Here is a 21,643-nt window from a genome sequence, read left to right on the forward strand (position 1 = left end):
TTGACTACATACCAACACACACATGATACAACGATTTACCCCCATACCAACACACACATGATACAACGATTTGACAAAACACCAACACACACATGATGCCACGCTTTGACAGCACACACAAGACCACACTTTGACAACACACAAACACACACAAGATACAACGATTTGACACCAAGCCAACACACACGTGGTTCCATGATTTGACCCCATACCAACACACACATTGATGGATAACATCCACAACTTTAAACAAAGACACAATCTAGATGACACTCTGCAGCCAACTATCCAGGGATCAGTGTGTTTCTTTGGACCGTCTTCAAACATTACCATCCAGTGTGTCGTGTTTTTGGCGGTGTGTTCCAAGTCACAGCGGTGTCCCGCGTGGCACAGCCAAGAAGCACCAACCAAGAGCCTTGGCTGCAAGCTCTGGTTGGACCTGGTCCAGGACTATAGGCAGGGCCCCTCCACCCATCACCACCCCATCACCAACCCCTACCTGAAGGTTGGCCCCAGATCTGCCTCCCTCTCAGGAGAGGCTGAGGCTCCTAGTGTGACCTGACCCACTCTCAAGGTCTGTCCTGCGCCCCAACAAACACGACCTCACCCTCCATACTTAAAGCTGAGGTGTTCAACACACTACAATCCTGCCTCAGAGTCGTATTAAGGCCGACTCTAATAACAATGTATTTAGTAAACCAATCCAAACACATTTCCTTGGGGGGGGAAAAACAACCAAGAGCCAGGAGAAGCAACACATGGACTGGAGTAGAGCACGGCGTCAAACTCTGCTATGGCCGTCCATACCAGACCGTTGGAAAGGTAGAAAGGTCAGCAGGTTTGTCCAGCGCTCTACCCGGTCATAACCACCATCAGGGGACAGACATTATCACTACTGCTCCATTACAACCCGTCTTTCCCGGGGCGTTAATGTCTGACATAAGAAGACGACACTTCTGCTGGACGCTCTCCATCAGACTCACTCCCACCAGCCACCATAATAATAAAACCTGTGATTAATACACGGGTGTCGCCCATCCATCACTGGATATAGCCGTAGCGTGGGGTTAACACGTCCACCCATGGAGGTGGGGTCGGTAGGGGGCCGGTGTGAGGTGTGAAGAAAGGGGGGAGGCCTGGGCTGGGTAAAGGGGCCAGGCCTCACACAGCCCCAGACTAACCAACGGCCAAGTGCCTTAATCCGACCACTCCGTTGCCTCTCGTCTGACCCGTTTGACAGAAAAGTTGCATTGAAACATACGGCGAAGACTACTGCCAACTACACAGTAGCGTGTACGTTCTGCGCTTGCACGAGATGCAATAAATCTCCTTAACATCGGGTGGCGCTAGTCCGCCCCCACCGTGCTGACTCGCTGGTTGTGTGCTAGCAGCAGACAACCAATCAAGGGTTTCCGATCTTCAGACGCCAACACTCTCAGTCTTTGAATGTTGAATCGGACCAGACACCGTCCGCGCGGCTCCAAAAGCTTCCGACACAGCTGAACACACAGCACAGATTTGTTCCCGAACGTTTCAGATGGCCAACGGTTGGACCAGTGTGTAGCAGCCTTAAAGCTTGTGTCAGGGCTCCTAACAGCTGAAAGGGAGCCCGTCTATTCAGCCTTAGTGTCGCGCCGCATCGGGCTGAGGGCAGCGGTGGTGACCGTTACCCAAGCCAAACGCTTGCTTGTTCAGCCCCCCAGTGCCCCTCCCGGACTGCGGCCCGAGACCGGCTTACCGCACGCGGCGGGAAAGAAGCTAAGGGGGACAATGGCCGACCGTCTGCCTTGCACCAACAACCGCTCGCGGTATTGTTGGGGTGATCTCCATGCCGGGGGGGATCTCCGTGTCAGGGTGAACTCTATGAGCTACCGTCTGCTGGCATGGCGGGGGCCCGGTGCTGATTCAGATCCTGCCGGCCCCCCTAACCCCCCCGGGCCCCCAGCCTTGTGTCTGTCTCTGAACAAACAGATGACACACGTTAGCAAGATGTGCAAGCGACGCGCACACGCCCCTGTGTTATCTTAACGGGCACTGACAACGAACGAGCGGCCCCTCTTCCGTTACTGCTGACAATTATCCGGCGCATTTAAAGTCCGCTGAGAAACTACCCCTGGAATACCGTTTCGCTGAATCGGTTGCCATTTTTGTTTCAGCATTTTGAGTAGACAAGGTGGAAAACAGGAAACAGGAAATGAATTAGGCCTATCAAAAATGACTCTATAGCCAAGATCACAGGCAGTGAGGATGTGGAGAGAAGGATTCTGTTACCAGTAATCAGTAACCCAACTTTATATTTAAGTTACGTCCGGGTCGTAAATTTGCGGGCTGATTGATGGCAATCACGGTCGTTGTAAATGAGCCCCCCATGAATCTCAACGAGCGCTAAGTGCAGTTTAATGTTGAGGTCTTAACATCACGCCCGTCAGCCTGTCCTTCAGACTGACAGAGCTGAACACCGGAGTACTGGAGCCAAAAGAGCTGTGATGGGCTTCTCGTTGGCAGGAAGTGGGAGATTTTCAGTCAACATAAACGCATGTTATTGATTACCGTTGCAGTTATTTTACCTCGAGGCTGAATGGTTTCTGATCAATCGGACAGATAAGATGAAAAGATACAAAATTGAGCTATTTTATTTTCAATCATGTTCTTCCATCCGTTTAAACAATAGCTTTCAAAAGCAAAAAAAAAATATATAAGACACCATTACTTACATCCTAGCACAAGACATCAGCATAAAGTCGAATCCGTGATGGCTATCTCTTTCATAACATTTTGTATTATTAAATTAAATATTAAAAAGCTGCCTGACTGTAAACGGTTGTAAAACAAGGAGCTGGATTAACAATGGCATTCATCCCAGTGCAGAACTCAAATCCTGACACAAAGCCATTACCGTGAAAACAACATTCATTTTGTCACTTTTAGATTAAAAGCAGACATTCAACACATTTTAGTGACAGCCAATTCATCTTGGTATGCTAATGAGCTGTCTGTAATTATGGGAATTAGCTGTTTAAAATCCTTAAAACATGGCTGCAAAGTTGGCACATTTGTTTTTTTCTCACCCCTTAGTCACACATTTATTGCTTTTGAATATAATCATTCTGTTACGAAAGAACTATCACTCATTCTGTGACGCTTTGCCGTCATTAAGACCAACTATCAATTAATATGAGTCATCTGAGTTCCATCCTATCAGATGAAAAAGCAACTGACAGACAGTCAGCGCTTGACATTTGGGAAAAAATATTATACTTGTAAATGACATTTAAAACGACAATAAAGACACCAAACTTAAGTAGATTTGAGGCTAAATGTCAAATTAGTATTCGGTCTCTTTGTGGAAAGGCGGAAATAAAAGCAACCCAAGTATAAAACTAAAGTAGTCCCACGGATTATTGAGTGCCACCTTCCTCTGAAGGCGCAGAGGAGACGATGGAGGTGAACCCTTCCCAGCGTCTCCCCAACCCTGGAGCCTTGCGCTAAACCCCCCACATTAATTAAGACTGGAGATCCTATCTGGAACTTTTATTCTCATTATCCCCCCCCCCCCCCCTCCCCCTTCCTCCCCCCCGCCTCCTCTTTACAGCCCACGTTGGGTAAACCCCTCCCTCACACACACACACACACACACACACACACACACACACACACACACACACACACACACACACACACACACCATGAATCCACACCGTCGGTGTGGATTCACGGTGTCAACCTTCATTAGTGATTCTCAGACATATTTGGTTTCTGTGCGTGTAGAAAACTGTGCAGATGGCTTCCCCCAATCCCCCCGCCCTCCTCCTCTGGCGAGAACGTGTTTCTACTGGAAATATGTTTGTTCATTAAGTGGCGATGGTGCCTGACAGCTCTGCAGTGCGGCGAGGTGGCAGAGTCGGGAGAGCGTGGGAACGACGACAGCAGAGGTCAACGGAGGTCCTCCGCCGCAGCAGGGCCAACGGCAGCCAGCCGAGCCCCGGGAGAGAGCTCTGTGCTGGGGCCAGGCGGAGACCGAGAGAGGCAGAGAACCAGGGAGAGGCAGAGAACCAGGGAGAGGCAGAGAGAGACAGAGAACCAGGGAGAGACAGAAAGGCAGAGAACCAGGGAGAGGCAGAGAACCAGGGAGAGGCAGAGAGAGGCAGAGAACCAGGGAGAGGCAGAAAGAGGCAGAGAACCAGGGAGAGAGAGGCAGAGAACCAGGGAGAGAGACACAGAGAGAGAGAGACACAGAGAGAGAGAGAGAGAGAGAGAGACAGACAGAGACAGAGACAGAGACAGAGACAGAGAGAGAGAGAGCCCTGTGCTGTGCAAGGTGAAGACCGATACGGGAAGAGATTCAGTGAGACAAGGTAACCAGCCCGTAGAGGAAGCACTTCCAGGTGTATAGGGGTATACTGTCACAGCTACACCCTGTTAAAGTACTGATGGTGTGGGTGTTGAGGAGGTGGTGGGGACAGGTTTGAGGCTGTACCACTGAATGCTAATAAAGATGATGGATAGGAGGTGTCAGTGTGTGGCAGTGTGTGTCAGTGTGTGTTAATGTATGTTTTGTGTAGTTTAGCGCTGGGAAGCTAGGTGAACAGGAGGTGGAGATGTCTTCGCGGTCGGAGCTGGGATAGAGCTTTATACAAGCCGACACGCTGACAAGCAGTTATAAACCGAACGTGAAATATTATTCACGTTCAGATAATGGGAAAGCAAGTTGACAAAAGCACATCAGCTTCGGCGCAGGGTTCCTGCAGATTCCTACTATGGATTTGCACGCCTTTATTGAAAGGAGCTTACTGCCTTGCCAAAATTACTTTTTAAATTCTTACTCTGTTGGAAAAGATTAGAGAATGCATTGACATCCATGAGGTTTCTGTGCGCGCACACACACACACACACACACACACACACACACACACGCACACACACACGAAGACAAGACAGAAGGCAAACACAAGTTTATCTTGCATGACAAATAGGGCTCCATAAACATTCTGCTTTTAATATTTATATTAGTGTACCACAAAACAAAATAGAGACGCAGGTTTCGATGGATTTACACACCGGGGCTCATAAATGTCAAATGTGAATACTGTATCACTATCAGTATTAATTATGTTTTACAGGTGCAGCACACAACGCATAGAAAGCAACAATATTTCCTTGTTTGGTCGTAGCCTCGAAGAAAACCAATCATCGATGTATAACTATATACAGAATAACAAGGAAACTTTTAGAAAGTTTGATCGTTACCGGTGCCGTATCTGCCGAAAGTAGGCAGTTTAAAGATCATTGGAGACCGCAAACACTGCTGCCCTTGTGTAGAGCTTGGTGGGGTTAGAATGGTTTCATATTCAATGCATTCCTTATGAATCTGCTTTCGGTCTGCAATAAGTTAGACCCAAGTGGTGGCCATTAATCTCTGAAGTAGCAGGTGGTCTGTGGTGATGAATAGAGTCACAGCGACCACATGACCAATGCTATTTTCAGTGTTTTTTGGGAGGAAATGATTTTGCCGTCATTAAAACGCCATTATAAGAGCTGTCATCTGAGTGGCAGCCAGTGATTCACATGTGACAGACTACTTTATGAAAGACAACAATACAACTAAACGGATGAAAGGGCGTACAACGACAGAAAGACAGGGGTGAAGATGTTATCCCACTGAACAGAGTGGAAGACGGATTCTCAGATCATAATGACGCTCTGACTCAAGCCCTGCGCGTGGTAATGCACTTTGTGAAGTACGTAATGCAAATCGCATTCAGACCACATGAATCACAACATTCCCCCGCCTCAAACATCAGATTTTGGCACCGTCTGACCATTTCCATGGAAATCAAACGGAGGCGAAAGCTGCGTAGTGTTGTAGCCGATACGTTCTGGTTTGAACTATGACTACTATTACCGAAGGCCTCCTGCGTTGAGAGAACTATGGGGGAGAGAGAGTATTTACCCTTTCGGCCCAACATTCCTTTTTTCCCCCAGTGTCAGCTTTTAGTCTTTGCATCGTAAAATGTATTTTGTTTAGTCAGTTCGATGTGCCTCTGGTATGGCTGATAAACTGTACTCTGTCAAGTCAGAGATGGGTTTTATTTTGGCTCAGGCTGATTCAGCAAAACAGGCGGTGCAAACCAATCCAACAGCTAACAAAAGACACGAGAGCCTGGAGACGATAGGGAGAACATTCAGAGACATGCTTTCTGTCGGTCTAAACTTAAAGTTACAAATGACTTTGATTCAGGGTTATTAGCGGACAGTCAGCGTGCGAGGGGCGCACTGAGAGAAACAGCTACGGACGCCATAAAACAGAGCGCAGAAAGGCAATTATTTACAGACACAACGGAGGTTGAGAAACAAATGTTTGGCAATTTTGCACAGCGAGGGTTGAACATTAAACATTTTGTCAAGTTTGTACTAAGAAAATGAGTTTTACCATCTACAAATAAACTGCTGGAACATGTTTTCGACAACTTTACTTCTTGCCACTGTAATAAATAAAACGGAGAACATGGATTGTAGTTTTTCGCTGACTACATCCAAAGCTGAATGAATGATGCTGGAGATCACTTCAAAGGTATCAGGTAATTGTGACTCTCCTGAATGGGCAGTGATCAGCAAAAATACTGTATGTGCATGTGTGCTTTATGCAAAATGCTGAATCCCCAGAGGTTTTCTCTGGGGGGGAAGAGACCGCATCAAAGAAGAGAAAAACATGTCTTTGGTATTGTCGTGTTTTGTTGCCATTGCAATAAAAACAAATGTTTGCCTCAGCTTTCCTTTGTTTCATTGGAGCTGGTCCGTCTTTGGTCTGTCTCCGGTCTGTCCAGCTTCTCAACAAATTGTTGGAGAGAATGCATCTGGGTTTCTGTCTTTGTGTCTCTCTATATGTTTATGTTGGCACACGTTTGTGTCTCTGAGAGTGTCTGAAAGTCTCTGTGTCACCTGTGCTCTAATGGCCCCAGGCTCTTTTTGAACTTGTTTGAGCAGCTGTCTTCTGAACCAAGAAGACCTTCTTTTACATTTGTCTTGATTCTCGAAGTGCATCTTCTGCAGGGGACCAGCTGCCCAGGAGGCCCTGATGAGGTGGATGATGGCAACAGCGAGGCTGCTGTGGCGTAACAGGCAATGTGAGGGGGGGGGGATGTCATAGCACTGTACCGTCGGTCTCTCTCTCTCTCTCTCTCTCATATCAATTATTTTAAGTATTAACCATAAAAATGTTCCGCCTCGTTATTATCCGTCAATACTTCCCCTTCACTATGAGCTCGCTCGCTCTCTCTCTCTCTCTCTCTCTCTGTCTCTCTCTCTCTCTCTCTCTCCTTGGGACCGTTGGGTGCAGTGAGAAGATCACTGCTTCATTGTGTTTTCAGTCCTTGCTTCCCCCAGTAGAGAAGCTGTGGTCACCATGAAGCGGTTATAAGAAACAACCCAACAACAACTTCTGCCTCAATAACTTCACCCTGACCGGCCATGCTCTGCTCAGCTATGCAGTTTACTGCCGGAGTCAGGAAAGGGAGGAACAATGACTTTGGCCTCCCCCGAATCCCAGAGTGGGACCTGCTTGGACATCTCAGGCGGAGGAGGGCTCTCATTGCAGAATCTGCTTCTCAGACATTTTGAAGAGGCTGAACAAGTCGAGAGCATTCAAACAGGTATATGACCCTATCGAAGGAAACCAAGCACATTTAGTATGCAGCAGAGAGTCTACAAGCTCTCTCTTGTACACACACACACACACACACACAAGAATGTTCACTTGCGTATACAAAAGCACGAAAACAAACTCATACATAGACACACATCGTCATGGGGTTTATTCTCAGGCCGACTGGGCTCAAAGTAGCGATCAGTTCAGCTCAACGTTCAGTCAAACAATAAATAGATAGTCAATTTAATTTCAGGGAATTAATTCCAGAACAAACAGAACGATTTAATTGGATAGTATCCGCGTCCAATGTAGTGTTAGACCCACATGTTCTGCCCACGATAACACAAAGGCTTTATGTTCACAAGCCAGCAGTCAGTGGAATAATACGGATATTAAATGGAGGGTAGGTTAGAGGTTTACTTTGACCTCAGGAAGGCCTGGAGCCCTCAACTTTCCGCTTCCTCCATTTTTTATTTATCCACAGTTTCACACGTTACATTCCATCTAGTGCGAGTCCGTGCGTCTGTGTCTACACGGAGGGGCGTGCTCATCACAGAGATCCAACGCGCTCAAGGACCGCTGATCCCTAAAGGGCGCTCGCTGACGTCGCCGCCGCCGTCGCTCCTCCCCGGCAGATAAGGACAAAACGCTTTCCTCTGACAAGCCCCGTTTACAAGCCCTGCCACTCTGTCGCTTTACCGGGAAGGAGATGTTGACATTTAAAATGTCTGCAGCGCGTTCCCTGGAGCCGGGGTGAGAGACGCAGGGCGGCCATGTTGTCGCCGACAGCGAGGCCGGAGCGGGTGAGCAGGCAGCCGGCCTCATCATCAGCCAGCACCCCAAGGTGCCCCCCTCCCCCTGCAGCGGTCCCTGGAGCCCGCTAGGTCCAGGCTAGTGTAGCCGCTGCGCTAACATGGCTAAAAATAGAGACATGGGTGTGTGTGTGTGTGTGTGTGTGTGTGTGTGTGTGTGTGTGTGTACATAAGGAGAGGGGGGGGGGAGAGCTGAGGGCAGAGTGATCGATGCGACATCTGTAAAGAGACCTGGACCCCCTGCACGACCACGCCTGCTTCTCCACCCACCCCCTGTCCCCTACCCAGGTGATCAACACACCAACACTAACAGGTACTGATAAACCAGCAGCACGCTCGGTCATTCTGCCCGGTTTTTGTTTTTTGTGTGGGTGGTAATGTGTGTCTTTGTTTGTGTGTGTCTTTGTTGTTTGTGTCTGTGCATGTCCGTGTGTGTGTGTTGGTGCATGTCCTTGTGTGTGTGTGTGTGTGTGTGTGTGTGTGTGTGTGTGTGTGTGTGTGTGTGTGTGTGGCTGTCACTGTGTGTGTGTGTGTGTGTGTGCGTGTCACTGTGTGTGTGTCTGTGTGTCTGTGTATCCTTGTGTTTGTGTGGTCTCTAGCTCTGAGGGGACCCAGACATTCGAGCTGCCAAGTCAGTCCAAATATGCTGTAAATTACCGGGGGGACATCATGGTTACCATGGCATCGAAGAGCAACCCGTAAGAAGGTTCCGACCGTGTGTGCGTGCGTGCGTGCGTGCGTGCGTGCGTGCGTGCGTGCGTGCGTGCGTGCGTGCGTGTGTGTGTGCGTGTGTGTGTGTGTGTGTGTGTGTGCCTGTGACCTCCTACTCCATTCTCGTAAGTGCCTTTTCATATTAAAGTTAGGCAAAAGCAAAACAAAACAAAGCTTCAAAATAAAAGCGTCCTGTGGAGGAGTATCAGGAGCGGCTCACAGCTGTTGTTGACTCAAATGGAGCCACGCTGTTATTCCCCAAGCAGGCCTGGCTGGACGAGGTCACGGCATTGCCCAAAGGGACATCCAATCAGTGCACCACAAGCGCTCAGGGGGGCGGGGCATCGTTTAAAAAGGAAAGAACAGCCAGATAGAAAATGAAATAAAAAGAAGCACACACATAACACCGGGTCATCTGACTAAAACTCTCAGCCGAGATTACAGACCAAGCGTCTGTTTTCAAAACCGCAAGGCTCGGTTTCTTTATTTTCCAGCTGAAGAAGCAGGAGAGAGAAACACAACGTACTTCATAACCAAAAGGAGGGAAAAAAAGTAATATTGGTTCTGCCCTATGGTTCAGTTCCCATTTCAGATGTGATAACATAAACTGTGTTAATGAAAAAGAGACGTGCATTCGAGGACAATTTCACTTCAAGGCCTTAAGAAAAACACTCACTTTACAGCAGCAATATAACCATTGCCTATAAGTCAATAGTTTCGTTTAGCAGACGCATTTAGCAGACGCTTTTATCAGATGCTCTCTTAGTCAAAGCAGTCCAAAGTTGAGTTCCTTGAGCCTTCAGACGCAGGAGGCCCTCGGGTTGGGAGTGGAATGTCCCCGCCTAGTGTGTTCCCCATCTGCCCCTACGCCTACACTTCTATACGATAGTGGGAGAGAGGAGCTAGCATGTAAAAGCAGCTAGCCGAGTGGCTTCATAACTGCTGAGTGTGCGCAGCGGAGATAGAACTGGTGGCTGTGACAGTCCCGCCTCCCGCTGTTTCAATTACACCTCCGATGGAAAAGATTGAAAAGCGGAGCACAGATTAGCCACAAAACACCCGATGGCGTAATTAAAATATAACGAGATAATGAACATTGCTGGGGGGGGGAGAGTTCGTAAAGATAATTCTGTATGTCACGACAGAAAAAAATCTTTAGTTTAGACAAATTAATTAAAAACACTAAAATATTGTTGGTCCCCAAGAGAAAATAGTACAGGGAAGACAGTTATGTGAAGGCGCCTGGAGTAGATTTGTATTGACCCATTATGGATGTGTTGTCCAGATGGTTGGGCAACAACACTAAAGTGCCAAGGAGGAAATGCTGGTACTCAGGACAGCAGTAACGCCCAGCCTGACTGCAACACAGAGCCAAACCTGTGCATTCACAGGGGACCCAGGGACCAGGGCTGCTCGCAGAGAGAAGAGAAATCCTATCATTCTGGAGTGATGGCTCGGAGCATCCAGACGGAACACAGACCCCCACACCCCCCAGTGAATGTTTCCTTCTTTGGGCATCGCTTACGGCCGGGAAAACACAGTAGAATTAAACATAAACATTGTTTCCCTCCCCTCCCTTATTTGAAACAAAAGGAAAAAGGAAAAGGAAGAAGGAATGAAAAGGAGGGGAAAGTAAAGAAAGAAGGAGGGAGAAAGAAAGTAGGAAGGAGAGCAAGGGAACGGACCTCCAGCAGTGGGACTAAGCTGGGGAACAGAGGGCTGAGGAGAAAGCTCTGAGTGTGGCCAGGCGACCCAACGCACTCATCTTGCTTCCCAGATCCCGACCGCCTGCGCTCGCCTGTTGACACCCGTAGCCTCCAGAGCAACGGCTCTCGCGCAACACACGAGACGGCGAGGGGGGGGAAAAAAAAACTAAAAACAAACACAACATTCCCACTAAGCTAGCCCTTTGACCGCCACATAAACCCTCTAGCCTCCGCCTCGACCTCGCTCAATGGGTTTAAACGTTGAACTTACGTTTTCGCCGTCTCTGTTCTCTACCAGGAATTCCCTCCCGGGCATGTCTCTCTCTCGCCAGCCTTGTCTGACAGGCGCTGCACTACTGCAGTCGCTCCCGCTCTCTTCCTGCCTGCCAGAGTCTGGAGACGGACCCGCGGACTTGTGGAAGGAAGTGACATCGACAGGTGATGCCTCCTTCCTGTTGTTTTAAGACGATAAGCCTCACCTTCTATTTAAACAGGGTGCAACTAAGGGTTAATACAATGGTTGTCTATTGTCCTCCCGCGAACCGATTATAAAGTTGATCTGTTACTCACAAAAAGGAAATAAACAGCCAAAACGAAAATGCCTCACGTCAATAGTATTGCGCAAGCCGGGTCTTGGCTCTGTTCAGTCGTGAAGACTAGAAGATAAATAACAGATCCGGAGGTGTGTCTCCTCTGTGTGTGCTACGGGAGGGGGGAGGGCAGGGAGGGAGGGAGGGAGGGAGGGAGGGAAGGAGTGACTCAGGCGCCGGAAGCGAGGAAAATGAGTCACAAGCCGCGGCCGAGCACAGACGGCTCCTCTTGGCCGGGCATGGGGCACGGGGGGATCTCAATCCCCCATTTAAAGACCGCTGCGGACCGAGGGAGACCCATAGCTTCAGGCTAACACTGTCCTTCATGTTCCCCGTCACAAACGCACTCCAAAACAACTGTGAGCTCGTCCGAGCCACAGTCCAACCTTGACATGAATGATGTAGGCAGGGCTCTGGCTGGGCGGTAACATACACACCTCGATAAGCTTTACGTTGCCATGCAGCGCGTGGTCAAAGGTTACTGTGTGCATAGGTGGCGGTGGGTATAGTGGGAAGCAAATGCATGCTCACGCACACAGGCACGCATACACTTCTAAATTACGTTCTTAAGAAAATGCATCAAGAATTTTAGTATCACACATTATGCATAAGCGAGGCGGTTAGCACCATATAACTTCCGATGTCTACATTAAAATGCACTGAGTGTACGATTTAAGAGTTGTTGAAAGAATTTGAAAGTATTGAGCCATTGAGTAGTGGTGCATTTCATCATGCACTTGTTATAGACAGCCAAGATGGATTCTCTGAAAGGAGATGCTCTGATTCGTCAGAAATGTATCAGGAGCGGTATACAATCTATATCGGCTCATACAGAGGCAGGCGCATTCGACTAGAAACAGATACTCACACGCCACATTCACTCACTAATAGCTGACGGACGGTTATGGAATTTATAACAAAATGCAGTACAAAAAAACAGCTCTTAAACCTTATGTTGCATCAGCTTTATCCAAGATGGTTCATGAACTATACAGGCAGGTATATAATCAGTTTACTCTACAGTGGGGAATACAGAGCGCTGTAAATGTGCTGGAAGAAGAAGAAGAAGAGAGTTTATCTGCTCTCTCTTTCTAATGAGCTTTTGGTGCCTTAATGGACAGTGAAGAGGGAAGGAACGGTGTGGTAAAACAGAGGGAACAACATACAGCATAGGACGAGAACCTAGCTGTGTGGTTAGCGGTGAGCTAAGGGCAGGCTAGCGTTGAGCTAGCAGTGAGCTGGCATTGAGCTAGCAGTAAGCTAGCATTAAGCTAGCAGTGACCTAGCAGTGAGCTAGCGTCAAGCTAGCAGTGACCTAGCAGTGAGCTATTGGCTGGCTGGCATTGTGTTGAGCTAGCACTGAGCTAGTGGGCTGCGCCACGGGGTTACCTGCTCTTTGACGGAGGCAAGGATGTGGTTGGCCGTGGTTTCGACCTCCATGTGGAGTCCAGAAGACCCCCGACGGCGTGGCAGCAGAAGCCCCTCCTCCATCGCTGGGCTCTGATCAGGAGCTGGCATGCCCCCTGCACACACACACACACACACACACACACACACACACACCGACACATGCACACACACACACACACACATGCAAGGAAACATGCACAAACATACACACACGTTAGTTATTTAGAAGCAGAGCCCTAAAGACCATGAAGATCGATTGTGATGAAACATTTGATATTAGATGGCATTAAACTTAATGAATAAACATACACATATGCGTCCCATCAGAGGTCATTGAGAAAAACAGCATGTAATCAGTCGCTCAACAGATCCTTTGAATATCAGTCAACTACAAGGCTTAATATTTCTGAGGACAGCCCTGTGCAACACACACACACACACGCACACACACACACACGCACACACACAAACCAACAGCATGGGCAAACACACTAAGCAAATAAACACACACTTCATTCATGGCCCCTCCCCCCCCCCCGCCTCCCGAAAGCATACGGTGCCAATTGACACTGAGAACAGATAGTGGCAGTCACACGCACACAAGCGCACACACACAAACACGCACACGTGCCATCAGCGGGAGCACAACACACCCACACGCCATATGTCCCATTCAGCTAGGAGGACTGTCAGTGTTGCAGTGTGTGACGCTCTCACGTCAACCCATACGGCCCCCGGGCTACACACCAGTTAAGCAATGATTTGTGTATTTGCTAAACCGCCATCACACACACCAAACACACAGACAAACACACACACACACACACACACACACACTAACACACCAAACATACACACACAAACGAAGGGTCATTAAAGATCATTAACTCCTCGGCTGAACTCTTACAAGGAAACTCATACAAGGAAAACATTTTTTTAATATTTCGGGGAAAAACCAAAACAAAATTGTTTTGTGTGTGTGTGTGTGTGTGTGTGTGTGTGTGTGTGTGTGTGTGTGTGTGTGTGTGTGTGTGTGTGTGTGTGTGTGTGTATTGTATGACTGTGCGCGGCTGCAAGCTAGCATACGTTAACTATCAACCACATGACCATCAGAGGACAACACATGCTAGAAGCCCTGAAGAAGAAGCTGCCAAACTCATTAAAAAAAGGTGGAGGGGAAAAAGAGTGATGCAGCCGTTCTATGGGCGGACAGAGAGAAGGCCCTGGGAGACAGGGGGCTGGTGTTCAGTGGAGGAGGCCTGTTTGATCCTCACCAGCTGGCTGAGAGGAGCTACAGGGGCAGTGCGGGGTGACCAGGCAGCAGCTTAGCTCCAGGAGGTGCTAAGCTATAGAGGCTAAGCAACAGGAGCTAAGCAACAGGAGCGACGCTACAGGAGATGAGCAACCGGGAGCTAAGCCACAGTCAGTAAGTTGCCGATGCTAAGCTACAGGAGCTAAGCTACATGATGGTAAGGGGATTTCAAGGGACACCAATTAGTTTCGGACTTCAGGCCCTCTCCACACACATGATGAGCGAGCCTCAGAGTGACATGATACTGTGTGTGTCTCTTAGCCTTCATCTCCTTTACTAGACTCAAGGCAAAATACTGTTACTGTTGTTGTGATTTTTAATTCATGGGGAAGGTTTGTTTGAAATGAAGAGACAGGAACAAGTGTTGGATATAATCTATAGGTTACGCTGTTTGACTCTGAGTCCAAGCCCCAAAAGGTTATTGGTTCGACCCAAAATGTCAGCAGCTTACCTTCAGACATCCTTGATCGCGATGCCCTTACCACCACACATCCAAACTTAATCCATAATAAGTGGTTTAAGCATAATAACCAAAGTCTCACAGTCTTATATTACTGAGTCTATTAAAACTTAAACACCGCCCGGTCTCCCCTCAAAGACACTGGTAATGTGGGTTATGAGAGGCAACTCACTGAAGTTATTTGCTAACAAAAGCTGCCTCACAATTCAGGTTAATGGAAATGTCAAGCGGCTAAACGTTCCTTCACAGCGCGTTCCACTTCCTTTGTCCTCCACCTAGTCAAGCAAGAGACTCAACATTTAGACGGAGAGATTAAAGACGCGACACACGGGCACGTCAGATGCATGCCTGTGTAACAACGCACAACTGTGTGTGTGTGTGTGTGCGTGCCTGTGTGTATACAGTATGTGCGTGCATGCCTGTGCGTTAAGTGTTTGTGTGTTTGTGTATAGAAAGAATGGAATAAGTAGGCCAGTGCATAAATGAACGTAGACACAACTTATTAAATGGTGTGAAGTCAGGAGCCGTGAAGATACCACTGCCTCAGGACGAAGTCTGTTTTGGCGAAGGGGAAAGACTAGGGCGGCAGCTTGACTTGCCCCCACTCACTTCATTTGATATACTATGTTGCCTTGAATCAGTTATGTTTCAGCATATATTATTCATTTCCAAACATAACGCGGTCATGTGCTGCAGTGCATTCAAACCGGTAAGCACTAAAGTTAATCAGTGATTAACTTTGGCTTGTATAAAGCCTGTAGAAACAATTCCTCCCCCCCTTAAGTATTCTGCCTAATTAGCAAGATTAGCGAAAAAATGGAGGTACCCTCAATTATCAACATATCCATCATCAAAAGCCCAGAAACGCTCTTGTGGACAGTGGGGGGGGGGGGGGGGGGAGAGTTAATCTGTCTATCTGCCTGAGGAATCCAACAGCCTAACGACTCCGTAACAAAGTCAGTTTATATTTATCGTTTGTATGTTTAAGCAGATCTTGGCTGCAACAAAGTTGTGTACGCACACACACAAACACACATAGAGCTGGAGTAAAATCACTGTCAACAGTTAGTGACACATGTGAACTGGGAGGGTTGTTTACAGATGGAAACATAAAAGGCTTGGGCGAACAGGCATCGGTGTGTGTGTGTGTGTGTGTGTGTGTGTGTGTGTGTGTGTGTGTGTGTGTGTGTGTGTGTGTGTGTGTGTGTGGAGTAGGTGGGGGGAGGGGGGAGGTTCACAAGTTATGTGGGGGGTCCCTCTCGGACATTTGGCCAAAAAGTGACCCTGGTGTATTCTGGGAATCTGTCACCACGGCACTGCAGGCGTCTCAAGGTGTCCGTGCCTCACGCTGGTACAGTCCCATATGTGGCAGGATATTGGGTTTTATTGCCCAGCCCGTCGGCTCATTCGCGTCTTATTCGGCGCAGATTAGCATGCATGCCGGCCATGCCGAAGCTTAGCTGCTCCACTCTGTGGGTGGGCTGTACCTTCTCTCCTTATCGTCGACAGGGAGAAAGAAGCTCTCCATTCCAGGGAATGTAAACCAGTGACGGGAACCGGCAGCAGAAGTGGGCTCGCTTTGACGAGAGCTCCACCTCTGCGGCCCGCCAGGTTTGAGGCATAATGTAAAAACAACAAGGAGCTGGCGTCGGAGGGGGAAATAAAACTCTCTCTCAAGGAAGCTACTCTCCATAGCTCATGTGTTCTTTAGGAAGGTTCTCTCTATAGCTCCACTTTTCTGAAATAAGGTTCTTTCTGAAAAAGAAGGTTCTCTCTATAGCTTAACTGTTCTTATGGAAGGTTCTATCTATAGCTTTGCTGTTCTTAAGGAAGGATAAATGAGACTAAAGGCACGGCCTCGGACAGCTTGACACCATCCATTTATTTTAATCCCCCACATATGAAATTACCTTTGTCTCCGTTTGGCTTTTCCTCAGTCATATTTCAGAAGGGTAAAATGGTGCAATGCAGCAGTCAAGAAATGAACACATTTAAGACGGATGAAAAACTGAAATGACATTTCGTCATGTCCAAAGCCATAATTGATTTTAACTATATGATGGGAACATCTCACTCATAACTAGCCTGCAGTATAGACTAAAACCACAAAATGGAAGAAAATGAGAAGAAAATCCTTTTTGGAGCAAAGGAAAACATTGCTGTTATCTGGATCTTACCTCTAAAATGCCCCGTTTTATGGGCCAGAGTGGCTTGGATCGGGCTAGATAAGTGGTCCTTAGAAGTTCCCTAGAGTCAAAGAAAATTACCTCTACTAACTGGCCATGGTTTGCCATACCTCACAGTCTACACAGCCGAACGACTGACTTGTCTGGTTTGTCAAGATTACAAGAGCATTTGTCATTCATCAATTGCTGTGCACAACGTTTTAGCACTAGCTGCAGTGTCTCGTGGGTAAAGAAAAAGGCTTTAGCTCATCACAGAGCCTTTTGACAGTTTGGAGAGAGCTTCAAAGCCAACAGAGGAGAAGGCTGGATGTGGGAGATGTGGAACAGGCAGCGCAATCAGTGTCGCCGTGAAGGCGGCCATTAAGGTAATAACCAGGGGCTACAGGCGCTTGTTCACATGACGAGAGATTGGCTCATTCTGGTTACAACAGAAAGACACCCTCAACGTCGTTGTGTCTAGGGGAAACACACCTGTTCCGTCAAACAGTGACGACATCGCCGGTTCTCGCTTCGGAAACTTCAACCATTTAGTTGGGATTATGGTTTTGAGTTGCGACAATGTGTTTTCCTACTTCATGCACTCAAAAAAGGGGATTTCTTTGTGCTGCAGTCTCAACAGCTGTGGTTGAAGCCACACCACTTAAATCCTCACTAAAGAGTGTGTGCACAGTGTGCCGAGTTAAAAGGATCTCAGGTTGGCCCGCCGTGACTCCTGCAGGTCACATGGTCCGTCCCACTGACCCCAGACAGCCAGCGTCTTCTTTAAGCTTCTTAAGCAGACTTTATAGCCGGCGTGATGTGGCCTTCTTGAAGTACTCGGATAGACCACGCACAGCCATGGCCTATACAGTCACCGTTTGGCTGATACGTGGCGGTGGACCTGTAGTGGAGGATTCTGCTTGCGCAGCAACACTCCAACAAATCCCTTATGAACCATTATGCGGCCATGCTTACGTCTGTTTCGGTTCGAGCCGGTTTGCGCGGTTCACACAATACAACTAAAAGCGTGTTTTTTACACAACTGTCGCTGTGGGGGATGTCTTCAGAACCAGGCTTTCCCCTCGGCCCTCTCAGAACCTCTGGCTCTCGCTCGGGTCGCTTCTCTGTGAACCCGGGATGAAAAGGAAGTAACCTGTTTGATGGTTCCAACCCTCTTTTTACTTGGCACAGCCGGTTGTTCCATCAGGACTGAAACACGGCGGGCAGGATCAAGTGTGGCGGTTTTTCAACGCTGGGTCGAGATAAACTTGAGTCAAATGCTCTTGTTTGTTTCCGATTCCACCCGAATGTCTTCATGTATGATGAATCAGTTCTTTGGCCTCCCTTAACAAACACACTTCACGTCAAGTTGAAATACGACGAGACAGGCAGGGGCCTTAAACAAACAACAACAGTCATGTAGAGAGACTCACCTGTCAGTACCCTACTTTGCTCAGGAGAAATAAACAGTAATTATCTCTGGCTAGATTATCGCGGGGTTTAGTCGGGGTTAAGACTGCTGAAGCAACCAGCTTAGACGCTCCACAAAGACATAATAGACTGGATAAAATAATGTTGAGTAGATAAATATATACCAGGCCTGGACTTTCAAGCCGGGAGGTCCCGGAAAAGCAGTTTAAATGATTACTCTGACGGCTTGAGCTTGGGGAAGTATGGAATGTTGGCTAATGTGCTAACAAGCAGCGCTGCAACATGTTGCCCTGGGCTAACATTCTTCTTCCCCACCACCGGTCAGGGAGCAGGTAAGCAAACAATCTGCTTCAGTGTACACACTCTAGTGGTTAAGGTTCTAGACGATACCAAACGTTTCTGGGTTTGAACACCCAGATCAGCATTCTACCTGTAGGCATCCCTGAGCACGATGTCCTCACCCCTACCTGCTCATTAATGAGTAATGTATCTAGCTATGATGGACGACTAGTAAAAAAGCATGATCAACGCTGTCTCGAATAATAAAAAGAGTCAAGCGGGATCATTCTTTCCATCCTTCTAGCAAGCGCTGGATGCACGACTAGATGAAGTGAGCGAGATAAAGTGAGCTAGGTGACGTCCGCTAAATGAAGTGAGCAAGACGAAGTGAGCAAGACGAAGTGAACTAGATGAAGGGAGCGAGGTGATGTCAGAGAGAGGCTGAAACGTCCCCAAGCGAGAAGCCGTGCTTAATTACATTGTTGAGATGTCGTATCGAATTTTCATAATAAAATATATCTGCAGCTATGGGCAACTTCACCCAACGCAATCGGTACACATCAACGTTGTACATCAACTCTTGAACAAGCTAGAAGAAAGAAAAAAAATAAGGTAAAAAGTACTTTTCTTTTCATGGCAGTAAATAATACAGGGCATTATTTTATCCCTTCAGACGCCAGCTGTTTGACTGGAGGGATTCTCTCTCCTTCTATGTCACCAATACATCAGTCCAAACGTGGGTTTAACTGGATCCAAAAGCTAACTGTGATAATGGCTTGACATGAGATTAAAATTGGTACCGTACATAAGCACACACCAGGAAATATGGATAATATAATACTATACTCGCTTCCTGGTAGCTAGCGCAACATGCCCATCGAGGCGGGAATGCTTCTGTGTGTTTAAGTTGAACATTGTTGATTTTCCAACCGCAAATCACAAAAGGCTATTGTTAGAACGGTAAATGTTTGACTTTTTGGTGTCTCTTGACAGCTGAAAATCCTCTGGTCAAAACACGCACAGACCCACACACCCACACACAAAATCAATCATCACAAACTAACCCTCATATAGCCCATATATGTACAGCTTGAATTCAGGTATGAAGCAGATGCTCACGTCTGCAAAGTCTACACCCGGTGTACTTTAAACTACAAATGAATTATTCACCTAAAAAAATGTAAGGCATGCAAAACCCAGCCATATTGTACAAGAGCCAAAACAATGAACTTCGGCACACTAAAGTGTCTTACAGCCTTAGTGTACTACAGCTAAACAAATACAGCCACACACACACACACACTTGAGCTCACTGTCATCTTTTACAGGCGGGGAATACAGGGCGGAGAGCTACATGTTTTCTCTCTCTCTCTCTCTCTGCCACCGTGAAGAATCAGAGAACACACTGCTATCACCACTTAGCCCTGTCTCTATTCTCCACAACACTCCTCTACTTATGATATGGAGACATAGACAGACACACAGAGATACATAAATAGAAGGAGAGACAGAGACAGAGAGAATGAGCGAGAGACAGAGAGAATGAGCGAGAGACAGAGACAGAGACAGAGCGAGAGAGAGACCCACCACAGCAGTCCCGCTGCCCGGCCCGTTACCGACGGTGACAAAGGAGGACATGAATGACTGATTGGATGTAAATCCCTCCCATGATATAACCAGTGTGTGCATCATTCTGTCAGGTGGAGTTAGGAACCGTGATAAACGCCTGATGCCCTCTGCGCTACAGTAACGCAAAACAAACACACTTTAAATACCAGCTCCCCACTAAAGGAAGGGCTGTGTTGATGATGGGTAGACAGCGCGTCTGTGTGTGTGAAGTGAGTGAAGTAGCTCCAGACATAATCACCTTATTATAGACATGAACCTGTCAGATGATATACTTTATGATGCATGCTTTTAAAATAAAAAAGGTCAGCAAACGTTATATTTCACTTTAAGCGAAAATGTGACCTCTGCCGTTAAGTCGTCATGAATTAATTTTTACATAGGGAAGACGAGACACGGGGTCACCGTTAAACACAGTCCACGCAGAAGAGCCGGCTCACAGTGGCAGAATACCAAGAATACCAACATCACGAGAGGGGAGAATATTAAATATGACAAGCTCATCCACATCACAATCAGCTCACCACAGGCACCAACCTGCCCCTAGCAACGCACAGAGAGACAGAGAGCGAGTGAGAGAACGAGGGAGAGACAGAGAAGGAGACAGAGAGGGAGGAGAAGAGGGAGAGAGGGAGTGAGAGAGAGAGGAAGGGAGTGAGAGAGAGTGCGAAAGGGGAAGCGGGAGAAAGAGAGAGAGCGAGAGAGAGAGGGAGGGAAGGAGTGGGAGAGAGAGAGAGGGAGGGAGGGGAAGAGGGAGGACAGGGAGAGCAGAGACAGAGAGACAGAGAGAGAGAGAGATCAAGACCACATTCTTCTTTTTAGGATAAATCTTCTCGCTCAAAGCCGATTATTTATCAATCTGAGTGATTCTACCACGAAAGGACCCCTACGTCTCTCGTACACACACGTGGGCTTCATTAAAACGGCCGGGGAAGATACGTCCTGTTGAGCGGGGGTCGCTGACCACTGAAGGAGCAGAGTAGCTCCTCATAACACCCCCCTACCTCCATGGCATCCATCTTCTTTATGCCTGCCGTAATCTGCATTGACAGCCCAGCCGGGGGACACAGGGCCGAGGGGCCCAGTCAGTCAGTCAGCCAGTCCCCATGTATTCTGGCCCAGGAGATGAAGCCGTGTTGTGGTGTGAAACACTGACAGCAGCCCAGGGAGACCCCATCCCCTGCCAACACCCGGGGCGCAATATTGTACCGTTTAGGCCAGGGCGGCGTCTGTGACACCTACACTCTACATCTGGACCGATTATCGTCCTCTTAGCAAAATCACAGTCAAAGAGCTCGGTGGTATTGATTCCACGCGTTGATGTTTGTGTGTCTATCAAGATGGCTGGCCCGCCTGTCAGGGTTGGTCTGTCCGTCATGATCTGTCGGAAGTTAAGCGTGCTTATCTGTGCCTTGAAGTAATTGTATCTCCATGAGAAGAAACTGACACTTCTGCTTGGCTTTTAAAATAATAGGTCTGTGTGTGTGTGTTAAAAA

The 21,643-nt window shown here is 47.8% G+C and overlaps 1 protein-coding gene across 7 annotated transcripts in view; it reads right to left on the reverse strand.

Annotated features, from left to right (window-relative positions):
• LOC307072739 (plakophilin-4-like) overlaps window positions 1-21,643 on the reverse strand; it is an 81,592-nt gene that overhangs the window by 51,675 nt on the left and 8,274 nt on the right. For 3 of the 7 annotated variants that reach the window (XM_079732180.1, XM_079732182.1, XM_079732178.1), the window contains exons 1-2: window positions 14,638-14,760; window positions 12,854-12,987 (exon numbers count right to left, since the gene is read on the reverse strand). In XM_079732180.1, coding sequence (XP_079588306.1) covers window positions 12,854-12,987; window positions 14,638-14,647 — 144 coding nt within the window. In that variant the 5' untranslated portion in view covers window positions 14,648-14,760. Of the gene's footprint in view, window positions 1-11,145; window positions 11,500-12,853; window positions 12,988-14,637; window positions 14,761-21,643 lie in introns of those variants that run through there. The other 4 variants (XM_079732179.1, XM_079732183.1, XM_079732181.1 and 1 more) reach the window with 3 other exon arrangements.

This window comes from Pollachius pollachius (assembly GCF_949987615.1).
Source record: "Pollachius pollachius genome assembly, chromosome: 3".
NCBI lineage: Eukaryota > Metazoa > Chordata > Actinopteri > Gadiformes > Gadidae > Pollachius > Pollachius pollachius.